Source organism: Eptatretus burgeri, chromosome 18 (assembly GCF_056783735.1).
Source record: "Eptatretus burgeri isolate ZD-2024b chromosome 18, Ebu_testis_v1, whole genome shotgun sequence".
NCBI lineage: Eukaryota > Metazoa > Chordata > Myxini > Myxiniformes > Myxinidae > Eptatretus > Eptatretus burgeri.
Window position 1 is genome coordinate 29,542,799 of NC_140978.1, and position 22,983 is coordinate 29,565,781.

Here is a 22,983-nt window from a genome sequence, read left to right on the forward strand (position 1 = left end):
GTCCATCCCTGAAAGGGTACAGAGCTGGTCTGATGACCATGAGTCATCTGCGTGAAAAACATGATCTCCCCCCTTTTAGAATCCATGAATACAGTTATTGTGCATTGCTCTCAATGTGGGATATATCCAGGCCATGGATACCCCTCTATGTTCCTTTGACAGGCGGTGCTGCTTGGAAACTTCTCTTTGCTTTGTCTGTCTCATGCAGCCCCGACGGACTCGCAACAGTGACGCAGGAGGAGTGGGAAAGGTTCAAGGAAGTGAAGGAGAGGCTTAAGACATTGCTGGAAGATCAAGTCACACACTTTAGGTACACGTTGATCATCAGATTCCTGAGACTATTCATATACCTCCCTGCTATGAGTGCAATTGTTAATTTGCCACTTGAACTGGGATTTTTAAAGAAAAACAAATGCTTCTCAGCTCTAGCCAATGTAGATGATTGCAGACAACCTACTCCCCCATCATCCCCGTACTTCTCTTCCCCTTCCCTCCCCCACCGAAATAGCAAAAAATACAAGTAATTAAAACACCTTTGTGATGTGCATGTGCCTACCGGTACTGTACTCCTCCTTCTCCCTACCCCTCCCCTTCCCCTGGTGAAATTAATTTGATCAACTTTTGCAGGATGGATGAACCACAGGCACGATGCTCCAAATTGCCTTCTCCTGTGTCCACGTTCTTTGTATTCCTTTGTCTTTATCAAAATTTAACTTATTTTGAGGTATCATATATTGTCTCATGATCATCGAAGCAAAAGTTAAGATGATACTGATGAGCTCGAGCCATTATTTCTGGAAGAAGCCGTGTGTCCTTTTTGTTGCTTTCTTCAAAGACAAAATAAAACGTTGGTGTGTCTCAAGCTATTGTGAGTATCTCATCCGCACGACGTTTCGAGTTCCCCTCGTGTCATTATGTGAATCTCATTTTCACAAAAACGTGCGAAAGTGATCCACATGAAGTATGAGCAGTCTTTCAAACTCCAACGACCCGTCGCTCGTGGAATAAACAGGACAGGTATGACGAGCTGCGGCCTCGATGACTTGGTAAAAAGGGTAAAGGCATCATCTTCTAAATGAATTCCGCAGAACCTCGGATTGCGGCCTGTAGTGCTACATTCAGGAAGGGCATTAAATCAACATGGCTTGCTTGTGCTTTTCTTATTCGATTAACTGCTCGTCGTGGCTCTTTTGCCTTTTGAAAACGGCCATCGCCATCAGATGATGTCGAATTACAGCCAAAGCTAAGCATCTTTTATTATTGCTACGTCTTCTCCAATTGTTCTTCCTTTTCATGCTCAGAACATTTGATGCTTCGCCGCGATACGCAGAAGGTGTTGTACCTGTGACGCCATCGGGCGAAAATTGTTGCAATCCAATTCCGTGAAGAAAGGCGGTATGACGCGAGGTGGTATGAGGAGAAGGAGCATGAGGCGGTATGAGGAGTAAGATGAGGCAGTATGAGGCGAGGAGAGGTGGTATGAGGTGAAACACACACATTTTTAGGCCATTTTTCCCTGCTAGAGGTGGGGTTAGCCTTGCAGGTTCCATGACAACCTTCTATCATGGTTCCCTTTTTGAGGCAATGTTTTTTTATTATGGCCAGATGCCCTTCCTGATGCCAACCCTTTAGTCGCCTGTTATGACACGTACGGATATGGTGTACCTCTTCTAAACCGGGGCACACACCAGGAGGTATGAGCTGAAACAAAATTGATGAAATATGCTTTATTCATGACTGAAGAGTAAACATTTTAAATGAACCATGACTCCAGCGGATATATATATATATATATATATATATATATATATATATATATATATATATATATATATATATATATATATATATATATATATATATATATATATATGTATGTCTAAACAGAAACATTTATTCGTTATCTTCTTCTTGTTCTTCTTGGTATGTCTTATTATTTTTCGGCTATTTCTCTGAAATCAGCTCATGGAGTGGATCCCGGTGTCTGGCAATACGTGCGTACATTAACATTTGACTAAAACATCTCCTCACAAACGACCCGACCGATATGATCCTAAATTTGGTGTTTTGCTCCCCATCCGGATGTGCCTCCGATAGAGGGAGTAAAAGGGGGTTTTGCCCCAAATATTGGTATTTTATTCAAACTCTTCTTTTTAGAAATCGACAAGCAGATCCAGACCTTACTGGTCATGCGGCACTCTTAACCATGCCCGAATCTTAACTTGTGCTCCCCATGGTCGTATCTCCCCTGGAAAGGAGGCTACAGCCTTCCTCCCCTAATCCATAAGTCACGAAAACCAAGACCAAATTTGGGACGATACATCAGAACAGTAAGGTCTCATGGGGTTGTGCTACCCATCTGGATCTGCCCCGTATCAGAGGCTAAAAACGGGGGTTTCACCTCAAATTCAGGTAATTTTTAAAATAATCTCAGAAACCGATAGCCAGATGCAGCCAAAATCTTCATGAAACACAAGGACCATGTCGTTAAGTTGTGCTCCGCATGATCATACCACTTCAGGAAGGGGGCCATGGCCCATTTCACCTAATCCCTCATTTTCACCCCGATTGTTGGGGAAATAACCGTCAGTCCCCCCCCCCCCCACGGGATTATTTATATTGCTGCTATCATTATTATTTATTAGCAGATACCCATCTATGATGGGTATGGGGGACAGGACGGATCGCAATACTCGGTTACGGTAGTTTCTTTGGATGTTTTGCGCCGCATTCACAGCTCAGTTCATACTGGTGGTGTATGTGGGTGCCCAGGGTAGCGTTTGAGACCGGTTGCTTTAGATTGTTGGCCTTGACACATCGTGCCAGATGAGTAATACGAACGATTTGACGCATTCATCGTTTCTATATGACCTCCATCAACAGAATAACAACATGGCAAGATAAAAGTCATAAATGCTGAGTTGAACAAACTTCCTGAACTCATGGAATTGGTTGAGTAAAGCACGTCGTCTGGGACCCGGCCGTTGGTTTGCCGCTGAATGCAGCTGATTGTGACGTCATTGATTCCCTGTTTGAAAATTCTATCTATATTCGATTTCTTGAATCTGCTATCACCTGCGTAAGTACATGGAACACATAATGTAAAGCTTTCGGAAAGTATGAACAGAATATGTTTGGAGAAAAGCGTGTTAGAAGTTCCAAGCTCACGCCCATTACATTATCATTACTGTCCAGGGATCATTCTCCAAAACTGTCAAAACAGGAATTCAATGTATTTCATTTAAGAAGTCTTATGAGCAGAAGTTATTGCTCATTTGAATTTGAAATTATTCTTTTGTCAATTGATGTCACTCGAATAATTTAATGCCCAAGACTGTGGAATTTAGTGACAGTGAGAAATGAATAAATATTTCTCTCTTTTGTATAAGCCAATCCTGTTGCATTCTCTCGTGTATCTTGATGTACTTCTTTTGTTCCTTCTGTAAAACCTTGCCACGTTCTTTAGGTACTGTTTCCCGTTTGGCCGGCCAGAAGGGGGTTTGAAGGCCACTCTGTCTCTGATGGAGAGGGTATGTGTCACCGTGGCAACGCTACATTTGGTGAATCTGAAAATCTGAAGTGCATTCCCACATCATCTGCTTTCTATACAGCCCCATCATTGTTCATATCCTGCAGCCAATAACTTTTTAAACTGTTCTTCTCATCTCTTCTTCATGATCCAATCCACAGGCCTTGGAATATTTTTGCACAATGTGTTGTCATCACTGCATAATTTGCAAAGGACAATGATTTTTAAAGAAGTGCTTCCTTTTTAAATATTGTTGCCAATTGTCTTTGAGAGTCATTGTACCCTGACATTGTGAGCAGGTGCTCATGAAAGACATCTCAACAGCCGTACCACACGAGGAGATGCAGGTCCTCCTGCGGAGGTGCATGGAAACTGCTGCCACTATAAACTACAAGCACGTGTATGAGCAATGCAAGCAGGACGGTAAGCTGGACAACAAATAGTGACGAGGGGAAAGAGGGACAGCAAGAGCATAGAATATGGGAAAGGTTGATAAAGCAAGTCAAGTGGTACAAAGTGAGAGATGGTTGCAGATTTATTATTTTTTTATGTATACAGTCTTTATTTTTTTTTGGATACACTGTCAAGGCTCGTATGAGAGCTAACATACAGAATATACAACAAGAGGAGTAGGAGACAAGAGGGGTGGGAGAGGGAAGGAAAAAAACAGCATGGAACAGAGTCATGAAGAGATCTGTGGTAGGTAGAGGGATGGGGCAGGGTACACGGGGTCAACAAGATGGACACGACAGGGACTTTCAGGTCCTTCCACAAAAGGGACTTTCAGGAAGGACAGCAGGGAATTTGAAGGAGGTGGGTTTAGGTTGGATTAACGGGGGTAGAAAAGGTCATGGTTTTGGATGGGGGAAGATATGAGATGATGGTGAACAGCTGCTTTGAAGACCTGGAGGGAAGAGTGGGATTGAAGAGTGTGGGAGTTTGTTCCAAAGGCAGGAAAAAAGAGGAATGAAAGAATGAAGGTGAGCAGTGATTTTTGATTTTGGTAGTTTTACCAGACGGGGGTTGCTGGCGGACCTTGAGCGCCATGCGGAAATATGGGGGACATATTGCAGACAGAGCGGGGGAGGGGGGCAACGCCAGAGAGGAGATGATGGAAGACAGAAAGACCACCGACTTGCCTGCGGTGAGATAGTGAGAAACCCAAAGACTCAGCCTCATCATGGGAGATACCAATGATCCGAAATGCCTTGGTTTCCACAGCGTGAAGCAGAGAAAGGTGAGAGGCGGGAGCACTAGCCCAGTGGGGAGAGCAGTACTCCTTCAGGCTACGAATGAAAGCTTTATATGTGGTCAGGAACTCAGGTGAGCCAAGGAAGGACTTAGCATGATGGAGGATGCTGGCTTTGTCGGCAACTGGCTTTGGAGGCCAGCTTGGTATGTGGCTTTCCCCGGAAAGATCATGGCAGATAGTGAGTCCTAGAAGCATGAATGAAAGGACTTCTTCAAGAGGATTGTTGAGAAAGTAGATGGTGAGGAGGGGGGCGGGGGGTTCCAGGTGGTCCTTTCGGAGAGCTTAGTGAGAGTGTGAGAATTGTCAGGATTGAAAGACATGTTCTAGATGTTGGACCAGCTTATGATTTTGTCCAGATCTGCAGAGTGAATAGGCTTCTGCTTGCCGATCTGAGGGATGCAGATGGTACGGACGAGGGTGGAGTCATCAGCAAAGAGATAAAGAGGATTTTCCAGAGAGTCGGAGAAATCATTAATCAAAACCAGAAAAACAACAGGGCCCAGAACACTGCCTTGAGGATCTCCAGCCTGGACAGGAAGAGGGGATGAAAGAACTCCATTTAGGGCCACATATTGGCTGCCACAGGCGAGGAAGTTTGCAAGCCAAGAGTGAAGATGTCCTTCGATGCCATAGGAGCAGAGTTTGGTGAGCAGGGCAGAGTTCCAGACCGTATCGAAAGCACGCAATATGTTTCGGGAGTCGAGGTTCATTGAGGAGTGAGAACACAAAATGGAAAAGGACATACCAGAATGAAAGGAACTGTGGAAAGAGAGGTCGGAGGTTGAGGGTTTGTAATTGTTTATATGTTATTATCTTGTTATTGTTTGATATATATATATATATATATATATATATATATATATATATATATATATATATATATATATATATATATATATATATATTTTTTTTTTTTTTTAATTGTGTGTTTGTTTGTGCAGCTGTGTTTGAGCATGCATGTTTGAATGTCTATCTGCTTTTTGCTTGTCCTTGTTTTGCTGATTCTGTGTTGTTCCTCCATGTTTATTTGTCTGCATTTTGCTCTCCATGGTTCTATTTGTATGCAGCAGAAGGACAGGGCACGGCAATCACACCCGCACGACGGCTGGAGGAGGTGATGCATCTTGCCGAGCTGTGCATCGATGTACTGCAACAAAATGAAGAGTATCACAGTGAGGTTCGCGAGTCACATGCTCCACAGACTAACATTTTGGCTGAAACTGCATTTCACATTCATGTTTTTGCACCCCTATGATCACCCCTGGTGAATGCTGTATGTATATTTGTATGAAGCTTCCATTAAATTCTCGAGAGTTTCCATAATGTTACACCTTTTCATACATCTAAGGAACTTGATTATTTTGAGTATTTTGCCCCAGAGGTTGAGGAATGATTCACATAAACCTCATGCTCATCACTGGATTTAATGAAGGTAGCAGCTTCTCAGGGTTTCTAAAGATTTTCTAAAATTTTCAACCACGTTACAGTTCTCTTAGTGTGATGGCTTATGAGCCATCTATTCATTATATATGGCAGTATGATAGAAATTTTGATGATCCCCTTGCTTCTTATACACACTATGTCCATCAGGATTCAGCAGAAGTGTTACACTGTTGTGCTATCTTGTCGAGGTTTGAATCTTGACTTGACGATAAACTGTCAGATTGGTATTTCAGAGGTAGGGTGTTTGCATCACAAAGTGTGCTGTCCCAATTTTGGATTTTAAGCCTGGTGTCCTATCGGCTAACAATATCTGGTGCACATTAATGATCCCACAGTGTATTTCAGTGAAGATATCCCTGTGTTGTAAGAGGCGACCAGGGTTGTGTCAGGAAGGGCTTCCGACGTAAAACATGTGCCAAATCACTATGCGGATCATACGGATGATCCGCTGTGGCGACCCCTAAAGGGAGCAGCCGAAAGAAGAAGAAGAAGGAGTGTATTTCAGTGAAGAGTTGCCGAATTATTGCCGGTACCTTCAACAAATTACAAATTCCTCCCAACTTTTATGAGGCATTGCATCAGCAACACAGCAATGAATGCACCAAGCAATGATGCAAACCAGGTGTTTCAGAATAAATGAAGGTACATACTATTTATCCATTAACTCATCTCCACACCCACCAACTCCACCCCTCCTCCACCTCTCACCCACCTTATGTGCATAAATAGATGCCACCCTCAATCTCTGGCAGGGAGGAGAATCCAAAACAGTTGTACTGTCTAGCCTGGTGTTGGCTTAGTGGTTAGGGTGGCGGCTTGGGATCCTAGGGTCCTGAGTTCAAGCCCTGTTGGCCGCTGAATTAAAATACACCAAGAGGTTGACTCAGCCTGTCATCCTTCCAATGTCGGCAAAATGAGCACCAGTGTACTGGTAAAGGGGACACACAACACATTGTGCAGTGATGACAACACATGCATCAGCGGCATAGCCGCATCCCAACCAATGATGCAACCAGCAGCCATAGGCTGCACTCGATAGAGAGAGTTGTACTGTCTGACAAATATAGCAGTGAATCGCAGTAAATTGAACAAGATTCTTCATTGTTTGGCAAACTGTAGGACAGCATTGGGGTATATGACCAGATTGGCAAAACGAAGACATTGTTGATCTTTGTAATTTTCATCAGGAACAGCCAAATTTGAGTAAAGTAACAGTGACTAGATATCTGCGATCACAAAGCGATCGCCAAGGGTAAGACTCCTCTGGCACCCACGATCCAATGATGGACATATTATTTTGGTCTGCCATATGACCTTGACCTTTAACAGTTAGGAATAGAGTGTAAATTATGAAAATGTGTCCCCATCTACAATCTTTCCATAAAACCCAACATCATGAAAATCAAAGGAAAATTATTTAAGTTATGATGAAAAAGTTGTTTTGTGTTAACTTGGTCACAATCCGAAAAACGTAGGTCAAGGACACAAATGAAATATCAAGTGCACAACTTCACTGCAGGTGCACTTTTATGATGCAATAACATATTGGTTGAGCAGGGAGGTAAGGAGTGACTTTTTAACTTGGAGGGGTATGATGTTAATTAAGTGTAAATGCACCTTGCTTAAAAGAGAGGGCAGTTTCCTTCTAATCAGCCATACCTCAGTCAAGTTATGGTGAAAAATGTTAAAATGCCTAATTCAGTTGTGACCTTGAAAATTCGGTTAAGGTCAAAAAAAATTGATCTCAACCCCACATACTTTCTATTCCCATTATTGATGCAAAATTTCATTCCAAAAGCCCCAGCTGGCTCCAAGATACAGCTCAGATATTGGCAGAGAAGGAAGGAAAACATCAATTAATAGTTGTTTAGTACTTCTTGGGGTCGAACAAACTTTGGGGTACCATTAAAAATTGGTGGCACGAATTGTAGAAACAAATCCTATAACAGCTATAAGACTCCCCCCCCCCCTATCCTACAGGGGAAGGCTTAAATATCCATTTTGAGTCTTAAAGGGAGCATATAAGTTGGGTGAGTGCTGAGCTTCTCACATTGAGATAAGAGGTTGTAAGATTAGTAAGATACTCGTCGGATACACTTTCATTGTGCTCCTGATGTGAGCAAAAAATGGTTCGTGAATAATTTAGAAAGCCACGTGGTAAGGGAAGAGTATTGATTATCGGGGATTTCGATTTGCCAGGGTTTAGAAATAGAGAAAGATCAGAGCAGATGAGAAATTTCTAGATCTCGTCCAATATTGCTTTTTAAACCAGTTTGTAGTTAAGCCCACAAGAGGGAGTGCAGTGCTTGACTTGTTTTAAAGTAACGATCCCAATGTGGTAGAGGAGGTGGAGGGAGGAAAGCATTTATGGATAAGTGACCATAAGATAGTGTGTGTAAGGATTCTGTGAAGAGTTAGAGTTCAGGATAATAGAGTTTGACAATTCGATTTCAGGAAGGCAAACCTTGATAGTCGGGATGAAGGCGATACAAATAATGGAGAGTTCATTACTATACTTGTGATCGTTTGTTTTTCAACGCAGTCCTATAGATTTAGATCGAAGGAACACATCCAAAGGTGCCATAAAAATTTGACCCCGGATAAGGTCAGTTTAGGTGACCTTGAAAGGTCATTAGAGGTCAAAATAGGGCAAAAAAAAAAACCTATATCGAAAACGGATATTCATACAAAGGTAATATTGGTGTCAAATGAAAGTTCGCATCAAACCAAAACACTTTCATTCTGGAGTATAAAGTGATGCGACCAACCAGTTGACCCCGAGAGGTCATTAAACTCCATAATCACGAGCTCGGCCCGCACGCTCTATAATATAACAGCCACTCGCTGGTGCGATCGGGGCAATCAATAGCGAGCGAGTGCACCACGTCGCACTGTCTAGGCATGAACTGATATGCTCGTAAGGTGTCTTGAATCAACACCGACACGGTTGCACTTTTATAAACAATGCATCCTGTACATATGCCCATGCAATTAGTCAATCAAATAAAATTTTATTCCGATAAAGTTATAGTCGTCAACACCAGCTTCGCATCCGACGCTCCAAGTTAAGGCCCACCGATTATTGACAACAGATCAGTATGTTTATCAACCAGGTCAAGCAATGCAAAACAGCAACCCAGAAAAACTATCTCACTTCACAGATCAGACGTCATTCTACAGTTAACTGTTTGTATCGTTGCACACACCTCAAGGAAACCTAGGCTTCTTCTTTGAACACAACTCTGCAATCCCCTCCCCCCTCCCCTTCCATGAAGACGACAACTGGCAAGGCTGCACTGTACCACTGCATTGTTGAAGCAGATTCTGCAGAAGGACCTGACACCTTCAAAGAAACTGAGCTCCCTCCAATGGGCTACAATGCAGGAATCATCAATGTTTGGGCTCCCATCCACATGATGCCCCCATAGCTTTCATGTTCGATGATTGACGACTATGCGGCTACTGTCTTCTGCCCTCACCTCTGCGTTGAATTCATATCTTGTGATTGCCTTGATGTCATGTGGGACAGGTACTTTCCCAAAAGTTTCGAAGGTAGCGCATGTAGCAAGAGAGCAGACGGAGCTGGTGGTGGGACACAACAACGTGTCACCGTTAATGCAAAGATTCCTCAAGGACAGAAAACCTGGGAAATGTTTTTGGCAAATACTTCAAACACTGTTTGAGTATCTGTCTGGCGAGGCAATGAAAAACCCGTATTATCCTGACTGCAAGGATATATATTTGACATCTGCGTGTCCTGGCCGTGCATGTCGGGCTTGTTGATGAAATGATGGAATCTTCAAACCACGAGGAAGCAGACACCATAATAGTTGTACACATAATCGACACACTCCCAAACTCCAGTTCCATTCTCACCAGGACCAGCAACACTGACGTATTCATAATCATCCTGCGTTAGTTCGCTCGTTTCCTCTCCATCAATTCCAAACCTTCACTTGTGGATTGCATTTAGTCACAGAAATCATCAGCAAATGCTTCACATCAATCAACTCCTTCAGAGCATTGGCCCAGAATGCTGCCTTGCATTCCCAGTGTTACATGCCATGTCAGGTTGTGACACTACGAATGGACTGAAGAACAAGAGCAAACGTATTTGGTGGAACACCTGGAACAAACACCCCAAGTTTACAGAAAAACTCATGAGGATCTCACAGTACCCTTTCCAGGCTCTAACAGGGGAAGACTTCGCTGCTGTTGAGGATTTTGTGTGTCGACTCTACGACCAAACATCGACTACGTCTGATGTCAATGTTTTGAGAATGAACATATTCTGTCAAAGAAGTCAAGATGTTCAGCGGATTCCTCCAGCACAGTATGCATTTACGCTTCACCTTCACCGAGCTGTGTACCAGGAATCAATCTGGTATACAAATCATCAGCCAAAGTTCTCTGAAGAGGACCCATATTCAAATTGCTGACAAAAATCCAACAACTTCATACCCATGTAGAATTTGCGCTGCTTAAAGTGATCTAGAGGTCACAATGTTAACCACAGTATATTTTGACGAGTAAGTAATTAATTTTGAGACAAGCTTTCATTTGACACCATAAACGACCATCCTAACACCACTGCTTGATGTTCTCAGACTTTTGACCTTTCATGACTTCCAGGGTCAAACGGTTGACCACATCACTTTATATTCTGGAGTGAAAGTGTTTTGTTTTGATGAGAGCTTTCATTTGCCAACCACACACGATCACCGTCGTATAATCCTTTTGAGGTCTGTTTTTTTTTGTTGTTTTTTTTCCAAAATGACCTTTATTGACCCCTAAAGGTCACATTGTTGACCTTAGCAATTTACATTCCAGAATAAACGTATTTTCTTTTGATGAGAGCTTTCATGTGACACCAATATTACCTTTGTATGACTATCCCTTATCGAGGTAGATTTGTTGCCCGATTTGACCTCTAATGACCTTTCAAGATAACCAAAAGTGACCTTATCCGGAGTCATGTTTTTGCGAGACCTTCGGATTCATATTCCTTGGGTCGAAATTTATAGGATCGCGTTTAAAAAGTCACTTTCACAAGCATGGTAACGAACTCTGGTTGTTTTGGCCCCACTATGAGGGTATGAGGAGAGATTTAAGTGCTCTCGATTTCGACAAGCTAACAGGAGGGTCAATCAGCATCAGAGAAATGGGAAACCTTCAAGGAGCAAATGTGTAGTGTACAGACTAAGTATTCCATTGAGGTGTAAATCCAGAGGCAGAAAGAGATTTAGGTGGTTGAACAAGGAGGTAAGGAGTGTTTTTCAGGATAAGCAGAAGGCGTTAAATCTATATTATAAAATGAGCCTTGCGTTGGTTGGACAGTTCACCTGACTCTGCCCACAATTTCTATACTATGGCCGCCAATTTAGGATCCCTTTTGATTTTTAGAACCATTTAGAATCAACCTTGAGAACCCTTGAGGATTACCCTTTATAATTACCCTTTGAAAGCCTTCAAAATTTCCCTTTGGAGTTACCCTTTCGATTATTTTATTATCCAAAGTTCTAAAGTTTAGAACTTTAGAATTTACTCTTTAGAATTACCTGTAGAATCACTCTTTAAAACCATTTAGAACCCTTTTGAATTACCCATTAGAAGTCTAGCATTTACCCTTTAGAACCTTTTCTCTCAAGCAATGCTTTTACTGCGGAGGTTACGCAGGTTTACTGTTATTTCAGACTATTTTCACTTGAAATTGTGAGTTGAACAGACGACTGTGACAGGTTTATGTGAAGTTGGCGACAACATGATAAGGGAGCAGAAAGCATGAAATATTCCGCTGTTTTGATGTGAGAATGTCCGTTTACTTTTATTATCAGGAGAAGAGTGAGAGTAAAGATGGGACAGCTTTGGAAGGGGGAGGTTGAGGATTTTGGGAGCTTTCATTTTTTGGTGGAGGGATGTTTGGAGGCTTGAGTGTGTGGAGGGGATTGATGACTTAGGATTGGGAGGGTAAGGGTGAGGTCTTGTGGTTGAGTGGGAGAGTAGTGGGGGGGGGAGGGGAGCAAAGATGGGACAGAGTTGGGAAGGGAGGCTGAGGCTTTTGTGTTGAGTTGTCAGAATTGCATGTGTAAGTTTACTCACAGTAAAAATGTAATTGTGTGTCTGTGTATGTGTGATTGTAGGGGGTGACACAATCACCTTACCAGTAATGTGCTAGCACATTAGAAAATAAGTGATTATGATGGGATCTCATATAGATGTTTAAGATAATGAAGAGTATAGACAGAATAACTTCTGAAGACATTTTTCTCCGATGCCACGTCTGGAAGTATCAACCCCCGTTTCAGTAAGGGATTGTGATTCATGGACCAAGGTGTGAAGTTTTCTTGTCCTCAAAGTTTTGTTCCCAGGGCTCCTTTGGGGATTGTCACCGAGCCCCAGGCAGCTTCTAACTGCAATTTGTTTGTAATAATGATCCCAGAGATGCTTTTTAAGATCTCAGTAAGGTGGTGGTGGTGGTGGTCGTATGGTAGCTATCATTTCTTGAAGAGCGACTGTGTCGCTGATGCAGTACCCCTCTACCAGTACACAAGTACACACACTGGAACTGGTACTCATTTTGCCGACCTCGGAAGGATGACAGGCTGAGTCAACCCCCTGGTGTATTCATTCAGCGGCCGACGGGGATTGAACTCATATCAGGACCCCAGGATCCCAAGCCGCCACCCTAACCACTGAGCCAACACCAGGCTACAGTGAGGATATTTTTTATCATTCCTGTTGCTCCAATTATCACTGGTACAATTTTGCTGCTCTTCAGCTTCCAAGTTCTTTTCACTTCATTTTTTAAAATCTTGGTATTTGGTAATTCTCTTGATTTCTGTGTTGTTTATACCAAAATCGCTGGGTTCTGACAGCTCAATTAGCAATGCCTCCTTTTCTCTTTTTTTTTTGTATCTCAGTACTATATCCGGTGACAATGCTTTCTTTTCTATGTTCACGCTCGATGGGATCATGAGGTCGTATGTGAGCATTACTTCCTTGTTTCCAATTATTGCTTTTGGTTTATGTTTCCATGAGTTTTATGGAACTGGGATATTGAAGTTATTGCAGATTTTCCAGTGGATTACTCTACATATCTTGTTGTACCTTTATGTGTACAGCTATTCTGACATGAGTTTCTACTTCCTGGTAGGAGGTGGCTCTTTTGTCATTCTCTCAGTTGTTGGTGTATATTTGTTGATATTTTGTTTTATATTTTTATTTTGTCTTTTTTTGCAATCGTTGAGTCTGTATTTGTTGCTGTTTCGGTTTCATGCATGACATGTTCTGCTCATACTGGTCTTTGGGATTTTTTCTCGGTGGGTTAGGGATATCTTCTCTGGTTTGCTGTATTTGTGTTTGTGTACAAATTTGATTTGGTAGGTAGTCTGTTGCAATTTCCATGTATTCAGCCAATCCTACAGTTGTCATTCTGTGCACTTGGTTGAGCTCCATCAGGCCACGACTTCCTCATCTCAGCAGATACACTCTCGGGATGCATTGGGTTAAAAATTATTCGACACTACACTACGTTCTAAATTTATCTGTAGAGCCTCATAAGTCTATGCTGTCCTTCATTACTTTTTTAATTTGTACGAAACAGACATTCATTTCAAGAAATCATTGGCAATCAATGTAAATGTCATGACCTCGTGAAGTCGACTCTTTTATTCTCGTTTGTATTTTGATCAAAAGTATTTGGTTCAATCATATTACTGTTTTATGACCATTTCTGTTGATTTGGTGAGGGGACTCGGGTGGGAGGGGGGAATAGCAGATAAAAATAACAATTCTCTGTATACTCTGTTGAAATGGCTGATAAAGGGAGAGATACAGAAAACAAATGAAAGTGATCAAAGACCTTTCTGCAACTCCCCTTATCCTCAAGGATGGATATCGCACTGAGCATTTTTTGAAATATTTTGCATCTCGACTTGGAGAGTCTTCCTTATTCGATCAGTTGCCAGTCCTTTTGATGTGATATGCAAGTTTATGTTGAGTGCTCAACACATATTAGGGAAGGCTACACTGTGATAGTTTTGGGAGGTGAACTGTAAGATTGATGTGATATTTTCAATGGCTAATCTTGTTTATCTTTAAATCTTAACCCTTCTCTGTTTCTTTCATCCTCATGCTTCTGAATTGCTCCTTCAGGGAAGAGAGGTAAAACAACATGTTAATCACATCACGACCCATTTCAGTTAAAACGCTGCCAAACAATAATTGCATCTGAGGTCGATGCCGTTAGATTTTGCCCATCCTCACTACTGGCAGGCTGTTTCAAATTGTGATGATCTCACAGCCTTATTTAGTTAGCACTGTGGGGATGACGTGGTGTATCAAATGCTCGAGCTAATTTAGCACATCCAGTTCAGGAATTTGTCAAAAACCCAATGTGGTAGGCAGGTCCGGACGATGTAGCGAGCAGTGCAGATGAATGAGGCATCTCTGCCAACAGGCCTTCCCTTACTGGTTGGAACTTCTCGGGGAGCATACGGAGGTGTTCCTGGCATTATACGCTCCCGAATTTGACATGGCCCTCCAGGTGCAACCCTCTGAGTGCTGGGATGCCTTTCCCCTCTTTCAGCTTCTCAATGATCATCTCCGAGGAGATCGTAAGAACTCCGGTCTTCCTTTCCATTTTGTTTTTGATCTGCTTCAGCATACATGTGCCCTCACCCATCCATAGAAAACCTTGTGGGTATAACTCTTTAACTGTTGCTCCACAGACAGCTCATTCAAGCTTCCTGATTCTTAGCTCGAATCGGTTGCCTTACTGCTGTTCTCCACAAATTAATGGCTCTCCTCATAGCTAACTGGTGACGTCATCACTGAAAACCATGATGTGATATATTTTACATTAGTGAGCAATATGTACAATTGTTTCACCGCGCATGTGAAGCAAAGAGTTGGGTTAAGGAATTGGTTAATTTCTGTCCGTCTCTCTGTTTAGCTTTCTGTCTGCAAGTGTCAGTTTATGAACAAGGAACAACTTAATTTCAATAGATTGTTATATTTTGAACTCATATCGGAAAACAAACATGTAGGTTAGCAGTACTTTTGCTCTGAATTTGGCCTGATCGTGCATGCACAGAGAAGAGACTTTTTACTCTGACTGCCTGTCTGGCAGTCAAACAAGCTTGAAAATTATTCAAAACAGGAAACTTACTGTTTTTAATTAAGGACGTCATAAAGGATGAACAACAGGCACGGATAACTAAGGCCTAAGTCACATTTGCCACGGCGGCCGTGGGGTCTCCAAAATCTATGGCCACTAGCAATTATAGGGCGGCCGCGGTATTTCCACGGTCACACAATGTAGCAGTCACATATGTTTTTATTTTTTGGGGAGCCGCACGGCGAATTTATAAATTGTGGAGACCGAAAACGCGGGGTTGCCGTACGGTCTTTGATTTGATGTCGCACGGTGACCTTAGGGCATTCCTGCGGCGGCCATAGAATTTTCAAGGCAGATGCAAGGTGCCCACAAGGCGACCGCAAGGCGACCGCAGGGGTCCGCAGGGGCACCCTAAGCCGAACGTGCGGCCAGACGGACGGTAACGAGTGGGTTCTTTTTTTTCTTTTTCTTTTTTCACCAGTTATTTTGTTTCGGCTTGTCAAATTGCTACGGCAAACATAGAAATGAAAAAAGTTATAACTCCGCACTATAATTCCACGGCGACCCCTACGGCCTGTAAAATATAGCCATACGGTGTAGGGCCACCCTGAGGCCACCTCAGAAACTCTGTGGCCGCTGCACGTTTCTATCAATTCAGAGGGCGTACGGCCGCCGTATCCTCGCCGTAGAGCAAATGTGACTTAGGCCTAATGTAACGTGTTAAATAAGGTGGTGAATAAGACACTGCATCAATGCCGGTAAACTTCCGGAATTTTTTTTCTTTAACTTAATTTTATTTCAATTGAATTATATACTTGATCACTTGAGAACACAAGTTGCCTTTTTGGCACTTTCAAAACCCTTCCGTTTAGCAGTACGTACTTGGACAAAATATTCCAGCATTTTACATCATCTCGACCAATTAAATTTTCCACTTGTAGACCCCGCCGATGTCATTGTTCCTCAAGACAGCTTGGTGTAATGTGTTCTTTGCAATTGTTCATTGGCATTGACACCAATACAAATTTTTATTCCCTAGGCATTAACACCGTAGGCATTAAATAACTACATATATCGAACAAACAGTTTCAAACGGAGCGCCTTGCCGATATTAGAGCACTTACGTTGGTTACATCAGATGTGGCAATAAATGTGAATTGTTGCTCCCAGCTTGCCGGCTCGATGACAGAAGATGACATTTGTATTTATTCCTTCTCCATCCTTACCCGTCTGGAATCCCGTTCGGGCAGTGGCAAATTGCTAGCATTAAGCAAAACTAGATTTTTCATTGCATTTCGATACAAAACGAGGTTACTTGATGGACCTTACCATCTTCAAACTTCCTTCATATTTATCCCCACAATTCCCAGGTTATGTGTGCAACGGAAAGTTCCACCGTCATCTGCAGGCCACGTTTTCTCCACTCGTGGTGCGTTACATTGACCTCATGGAGTCCTCCATCGCTCATTCCATCAGCAAAGGGCTCGAGCGCGAGTCCTGGGAATCAATGAAGTATGTTTTCTTTTGCTCTGGGGTTAAAAATTTTTTTTTTAACTTTGCGTTCTTTGTTATCAAGGACCTGTAACATACTGAACTGAGGAACCCTTTATTGTCTTGTTTTCATTCTACAATATAATTTATACTTCATAGTGTTTCTTTTCGATCATCTGCTCAAGAAGGATTGCATAATCGAAGGAAATTAGATAAATAAAAAAATGGATTAATTTAAACATATGCAAGGATGTGCGGCCTCATCGGGCGAATAAGTATAAATATCAGGTGTGAGATCAGGTGAAAGACCTTACATCAACATTCAGGAACAAAACCTGTTGTTGGATGGATGCCCGTACCATCTAAATCCTTTTACTTCATCATGTCAAGTTCTGCTAGATGAGTTATGAGCGATGCAGACTGCCGTCTCGAGTTGTGCTTTGCATAACCTCGTGTCTTGCGGGTTATTTGTTTCCAGCGATCATGAAAGGCATTTGCTTCACACGAGATGTCTAGATATCACTAACCTGAGATGTGGAAGAATTTAACTTCATGTCATGCCATTGTTCATGTGACTTCATGTCACCCAAGTTTTCTTGACTATCTTTTTCATGTTGCCAGTTCAACATAAACCCCTTCTTATGGATGCTTCATCAATATGCATCACTACTATGATCGCTAAACGTTTGATGATCTCTCTGAGCTTCCATTTCTGTGCCAGTAAATGTGGCGGAGAAACGAACAATCGTTAATGAATGTGAGGGGTTGGGGCGCATTGGGAGTTTGGGGGGTAAGGGGTGCGGGTGAGACCCAGGGAGGGGGAAGATTTGATCTCCAGAGAGGGAGGTGGGTGTGGGTGGGGATTTTGCATCGGAAAGGGGGAATTATTTTCGAAATAATCTTTTTCAGCTTGCCCAGGTTAGTTGTGAACACCGCGTCCTTGAGTCGAACTCGGTAATTGTGCATCTCATGCATTCCAGCGATGCTGTTTTATCGCCCATTACAGTGGCAATAACACCGAGCGGTTTATATAGACGTCCTTGTGGCTTTATACGTTTTTGCATAGAAATTGCTTTGCCGTTGTTTTCGAAAGATCTTTGAATTGAAGATGTCCAGCTGCATGGCACACATTACCAGACTGTGCAATTCTCCTTAATTTGTGATACAATGAAGAACACACGTGGCGTATGTGATTTCGGGATATCATTCTTTACGTTGCATTGAAATTTTACTCTTTGTCCTTTTGAGTACTGGCTGTATTTCATGCAATTGCTAATTATTGTGTCTTTAACATGCATAATCATGTTTGTGCTCACGATTCAAAAAAAAACAAACAAAGAAAAGGCCTAATGCTATCAAAGTGATAGAAGGGTTTTTCGTTGCACTAGATGGAGTGAGTTTCAGGGTACCTGGATTTGAATGTCGCGTTTTCGAATCCAAAGACAAACGCTGTTATACAATACAGTCGCCAAGATACAAATCTCATGATTATTTGCTTCTCACCCTGACCCGCTAGGAGCTTGACAAACAACCTCCCAAATGTTAATCTACCTAAAGTTCCAGTCAACTTGCCCGTTCAGCTGCCTCCCGTCAACTTGCCTTCATTTTCTACACCGTCCTGGGTACCTTCCATGCAGGACTCGGAGTAGGTACACACAGCAAGCACAGTATACACAGCACACCCAGCATAGACAGCACACAGCATACAGAGCACAGCAAGCACGTACACTTCACACCACTCTGCACAAACTACTAATAACCGACTCAGAGGTAATAGTCTGGATCTCCAAGTGCAGGAAATATCCCAGTAACCACCATGTGGGGACCATATACAGTATGTTGTAACGGTGGATTGTGGGCAAACACGTGGTTAAATCTTCTACCCAGCCAGCCACCAATTTAGCGACGGATGGTCAGAGGCCTTATGCCATCCGCTGGGAAAACCGAACAGACCTTTACTTCGGCTTCCAACATACAGAATCTCAAACAAAGTCTGTCGCCTACAGCCGGTTCATCCATCTGAAAGGATGGGGGCTGAACGATGACCCAGGATGAACTGCCACAGTTTTGAACATCCTAACAAGGGTTTGGCATCAATTTCCAACAACCGTGGGTTTTGACTCATGCCGTGGTTATAATGTCATAAATCCGAACTGCGCACCAGGCTGACACACCGGTGGTGGGAAAACAGGGCTTCTTACAAGGCAAATGGGGTTGTGACTGACATGGAAAGCAACACACTGAATTATTTATGCAAGTATAAATCCCTATGCACCCACGAGACTGCAACGGCTTAAAGCGGTAATTCACAACACGAAGAGTAAGATAGGATAGAGGTCACAAGACTGAAAAACCTGGTACACATGCGATAATTGTGTGGGGTAGTAACATTTGGCTGTTATCGTCAGAGAGAGAGAGACAGACAGACAGACAGACAGACAGACAGAGAGAGAGAGAGAGAGAGAGAGAGAGAGAGAGACAGACAGACAGACAGACAGACAGACAGAGAGAGAGAGATAGTTTCGGTGCATCTGGGCCTGCGGCGAGCAGCCAACACATGCACTTGGTTCTCTGGCTGATGCTCAGACTGGTGTCTCGAAAGTCTCCTCGTACACCTCTCTCACACACAGCCTCTACTACTCACAGGTAGAGGGTAGTGGTATGCATGGATGACCCACAAAATATGTCATGGAGAAGAAAGTAAATACCGATGGATTATTTTTTTTTTAATGCCATGAACAAACTTTAGTACATCATGGGTGATGAAGGTTGTGGTCAAGTTTCATCGAAATTGTATGTGTAGTTTCAGAGAAAAAGCAAATTCATATTTTGGTGGCAACCCCCCCTTAAACCCCTTTAGACCTCGATTTTTCTAATGTCATGAACAAACTTTGGTACTTCACGGGTGGTGAAGGTTGTGGTGAAGTTTCATCGGAATTGTATTTGAAGTTTCTGAAAAGAAAGCAAATACCCATTTTGGGGGGTAATCCCCCATAGACCCCTTTAGACCTCAAATTTTTTAATGGCATGAACCAACTTTGTTACATCGCAGGTGATGAAAGCAGTGGGCAAGTTTCATCGGAATTGTGTGTCATTTCTCAGAAGAAAGCAAATATCTCTTTTGGTGGGCAACATGCCAGGTGTTGGCTTAATGGTTAGGGTGGTGGGCTTGGGATCTGAGGATCCTGAGTTCAAATCCCATTCAGCTGTTGAATTAATACCAGGTGGGGTTGACTGCCTGTCATCCTTTCGAGGTTGCCAAACTGAGTACAAGCTTGCTGGTATCCTGTGTCAGAGTGGCAACCCATCCAGGATTGTGGCCAACAGCCAAGGAGACTGCTTGAGCATCACCAGACTCTGCACAGAATATGGTCCCAATGGATGGACCCCTCCCCCCTTAGACCCCCTTTATTTTAATGCCATGAGCAAACTTTGGTACGTCATAGGTGATGAAGGTTGTGGTCAACTTTCATCAGAATTGCATGTGTAGTTTTGAGAATAAAGCAAATAGCTATTTTGGGGGGCAACCCCCATAGACCCCCTTGGGCCTGATTTTTTTCTTTTTCTTTTTCTTTTTTAATGCCATGAACAAACTTTGGTGCAAACATGGTGATCTGCCAAATCATGGTCAGAGATCTTGACATTCCCAAACGATGCACTTCAGCTTGATCTATCTGACAACCTCCCCAGAATCCAGTCCATTCAAGTGCTGAAAAGTGTGGGGGCCAGCCATGATCTCTCCACTATCTGGTCTCCGAACCTCAGAGAGTGCCACAATGCCGATGCTCAAATGCTTGAGCTCAGATGATAACAGAGACAGGTGATCATCCTCTCAAGAGATAGGACATTCCAGGCACCCACCCAAAGGAACCACCTCAGGTTAACCCAAGGAGACCACCCATTGGTAGATGACACCTCAGCACCACTCCACCACACATCACCGCAATCTGACCCTGGAGGTTTACCCCCATGGTTTTCCTCCTATCATCAAAGAATAGGGGTCCCGATGGCTTTGTCCCAATCCTGTCATCCAGTGAGCTGCTCTGTGGAAGGCAGCAGCACAGGATGTACTCCCATGGAGTGGGTTTTCAGATTTCCTTGCATTTGTTGGTTTTGCAGAATGAAGGGTTTTACAGAGACCGGAGTGCAAATCTTGCCACCAACTCCTAAAAAAAATCGTAACCCAACTGCAGGTGGACGTCCGCAGACACAGTTAGTTGGGCACTAGATATGGATGGCCGTTGGCTCACAAGGAGCTCCTCCGCCCTTTGACAGGTTTTGTTTTTAATCCTGCTGGGTATCCATATGTTCATATCCAGGAACATATCCAGGGTATCCATATCCAGGAAACCTGGTGGAGGAGAGAGTTTAGTCGCTGACAACCTGACCATGAAACAGGTTCGTACAGGTTTACATGGTATCTGTAGCAAGTCACATATCTCATCTGACCTGACCTGACAATACATTAAACATTGGGAAAATGTTTGTGTATGTCTGAAAATCATAGGAAAGAAAAAACAATGGGCCAATCTCCACCAGATTTCGCAAACGTGCTAGGGGTACCCAGTGTTAGGTCATGGGCACAACCCCCCCCCCCTCCTCCACTCACAACGAAATTCTCTCTCTGTATGATGTATGTGGGTCTGCAAATTATCAAAACATACAGCTGGCCCAATCTCCACCAAACCTTGCATACGTGCTGGTGTTACCCAGGTTCAGGTCAAGGGCACAAAAACATCACCCCAAATCCCCTCCCCACAAGGAAATTCTCTGTGCACATGTGCATGTTTGTATGTCTGAAAATCAAGAAACTGACCAAAAACAAGGAAATGAGGCCATTTGGCCCATCATTGCTGTGGTGCACTCGGGTTAATTTTTGCTACAGCTATCATCATCAATCATCTTCATGGTTTACTGAAGTCTAAATAACCCGATCTTGATCTTGTCATTTGATATAAACACCCCTGCTTAAGTTACTTCACAACTGGAAATATACAAATGTGACTATACTGTCTCTAGTCCAATAAGAAAATCACAAAAATGATTCAAGGTTCAGGTAGGATGAGCGCACGTCACAGTTTATGCTGCATTCTGGCTTCTTCGCTGAGCAGAAAATGAGGTCACAGTCCGCAACATTGACTAATTGCAATATTATTGGTCAACTATCTGCCTTTTCATTGGGACCTGAGACATTTCCCCCACAGTAGGAGCCAGTAATGTTTTGGCCCAAGATTCTTATTAATTAAAAAAAAAAAAAACTTAGCCCCAAACCTGTGATCTCCCAGGTAATCACAGGACACTTTCAATGTCATCTATGCATTTCACAGAATGTGTATCCCTGTCTGAGCAGCTGTGCAGGAGAGCCATCTGAACTCTTCTGGAAGCTCGAGGCTTTGCAGAGCTTTGTGAATGACCTCCATTGGCCGGACCCTGAGTTTGCAGAGAGTCTGGATGCCCGCCTACACCTCATGGCCAGTAACATGATCGAAACTTCTGTCAAAAGGTACTTATTTCCCCAAACATCCCCTTGTGTTTCTTCAGCTTTGGTTGTATTCTCAGCTCATTATTCAGTTGACTGAGAAGTTAAAGGGCTCGTTTACATCACATCTTCGAGGCCACTTGTTTCTTGACCAGCAGTGATCGTGAACGGCTGTTTGGCATTCACATCATATCCGACTGCCAATAAATAATATAACACACTATTTTTATACATGTGACGTCACGGACTACTTAACTGACACTGAACAGATTCGGCCAAACAGAGCAAAGGAAATAGCTGCACTTCCATGGTTGGTGAGCTATGAGACAAACTCTTAGCCTGCACAGATTCAGGAATGTGCGCGTTTTTGTTTTTTCTCATTCCCCTCCAAAATCAAATTGCGTGATGACGTCTTCATGATGACATTGAAGAGCCACTTCTACACACCCTGAATTGGCCACAACAGCTGTAGTATTCGACCGGGTGACACTCGCCACTCAATGTCCCATTCCTTGACCGATCGGATTGTGTGTGAACACAACTTCACGCAGCCCTGCCCAGTTCCAAATAGCCTCGAAGACACAGTGGTACACGAGCCTATTGACAAGTCTACACATTCAAAGCCACAATGAAGGGCTATTGAGAGTGCATGGTGACATGGCTATATATTT

At 43.0% G+C, this 22,983-nt stretch overlaps 1 protein-coding gene across 4 annotated transcripts in view; it reads left to right on the forward strand.

Annotated features, from left to right (window-relative positions):
• CADPS (calcium dependent secretion activator) overlaps positions 1-22,983 on the forward strand; it is a 330,035-nt gene that overhangs the window by 240,994 nt on the left and 66,058 nt on the right. For 3 of the 4 annotated variants that reach the window (XM_085863821.1, XM_085863819.1, XM_085863822.1), the window contains exons 15-22: positions 209-310; positions 3,467-3,530; positions 3,829-3,952; positions 5,849-5,958; positions 14,683-14,839; positions 16,713-16,854; positions 18,350-18,478; positions 22,184-22,336. In XM_085863821.1, the coding sequence (XP_085719947.1) occupies positions 209-310; positions 3,467-3,530; positions 3,829-3,952; positions 5,849-5,958; positions 14,683-14,839; positions 16,713-16,854; positions 18,350-18,478; positions 22,184-22,336 (981 nt within the window). The remainder of the gene's footprint in view (positions 1-208; positions 311-3,466; positions 3,531-3,828; positions 3,953-5,848; positions 5,959-14,682; positions 14,840-16,712; positions 16,855-18,349; positions 18,479-22,183; positions 22,337-22,983) is intronic. The other variant, XM_085863820.1, reaches the window with a different exon arrangement.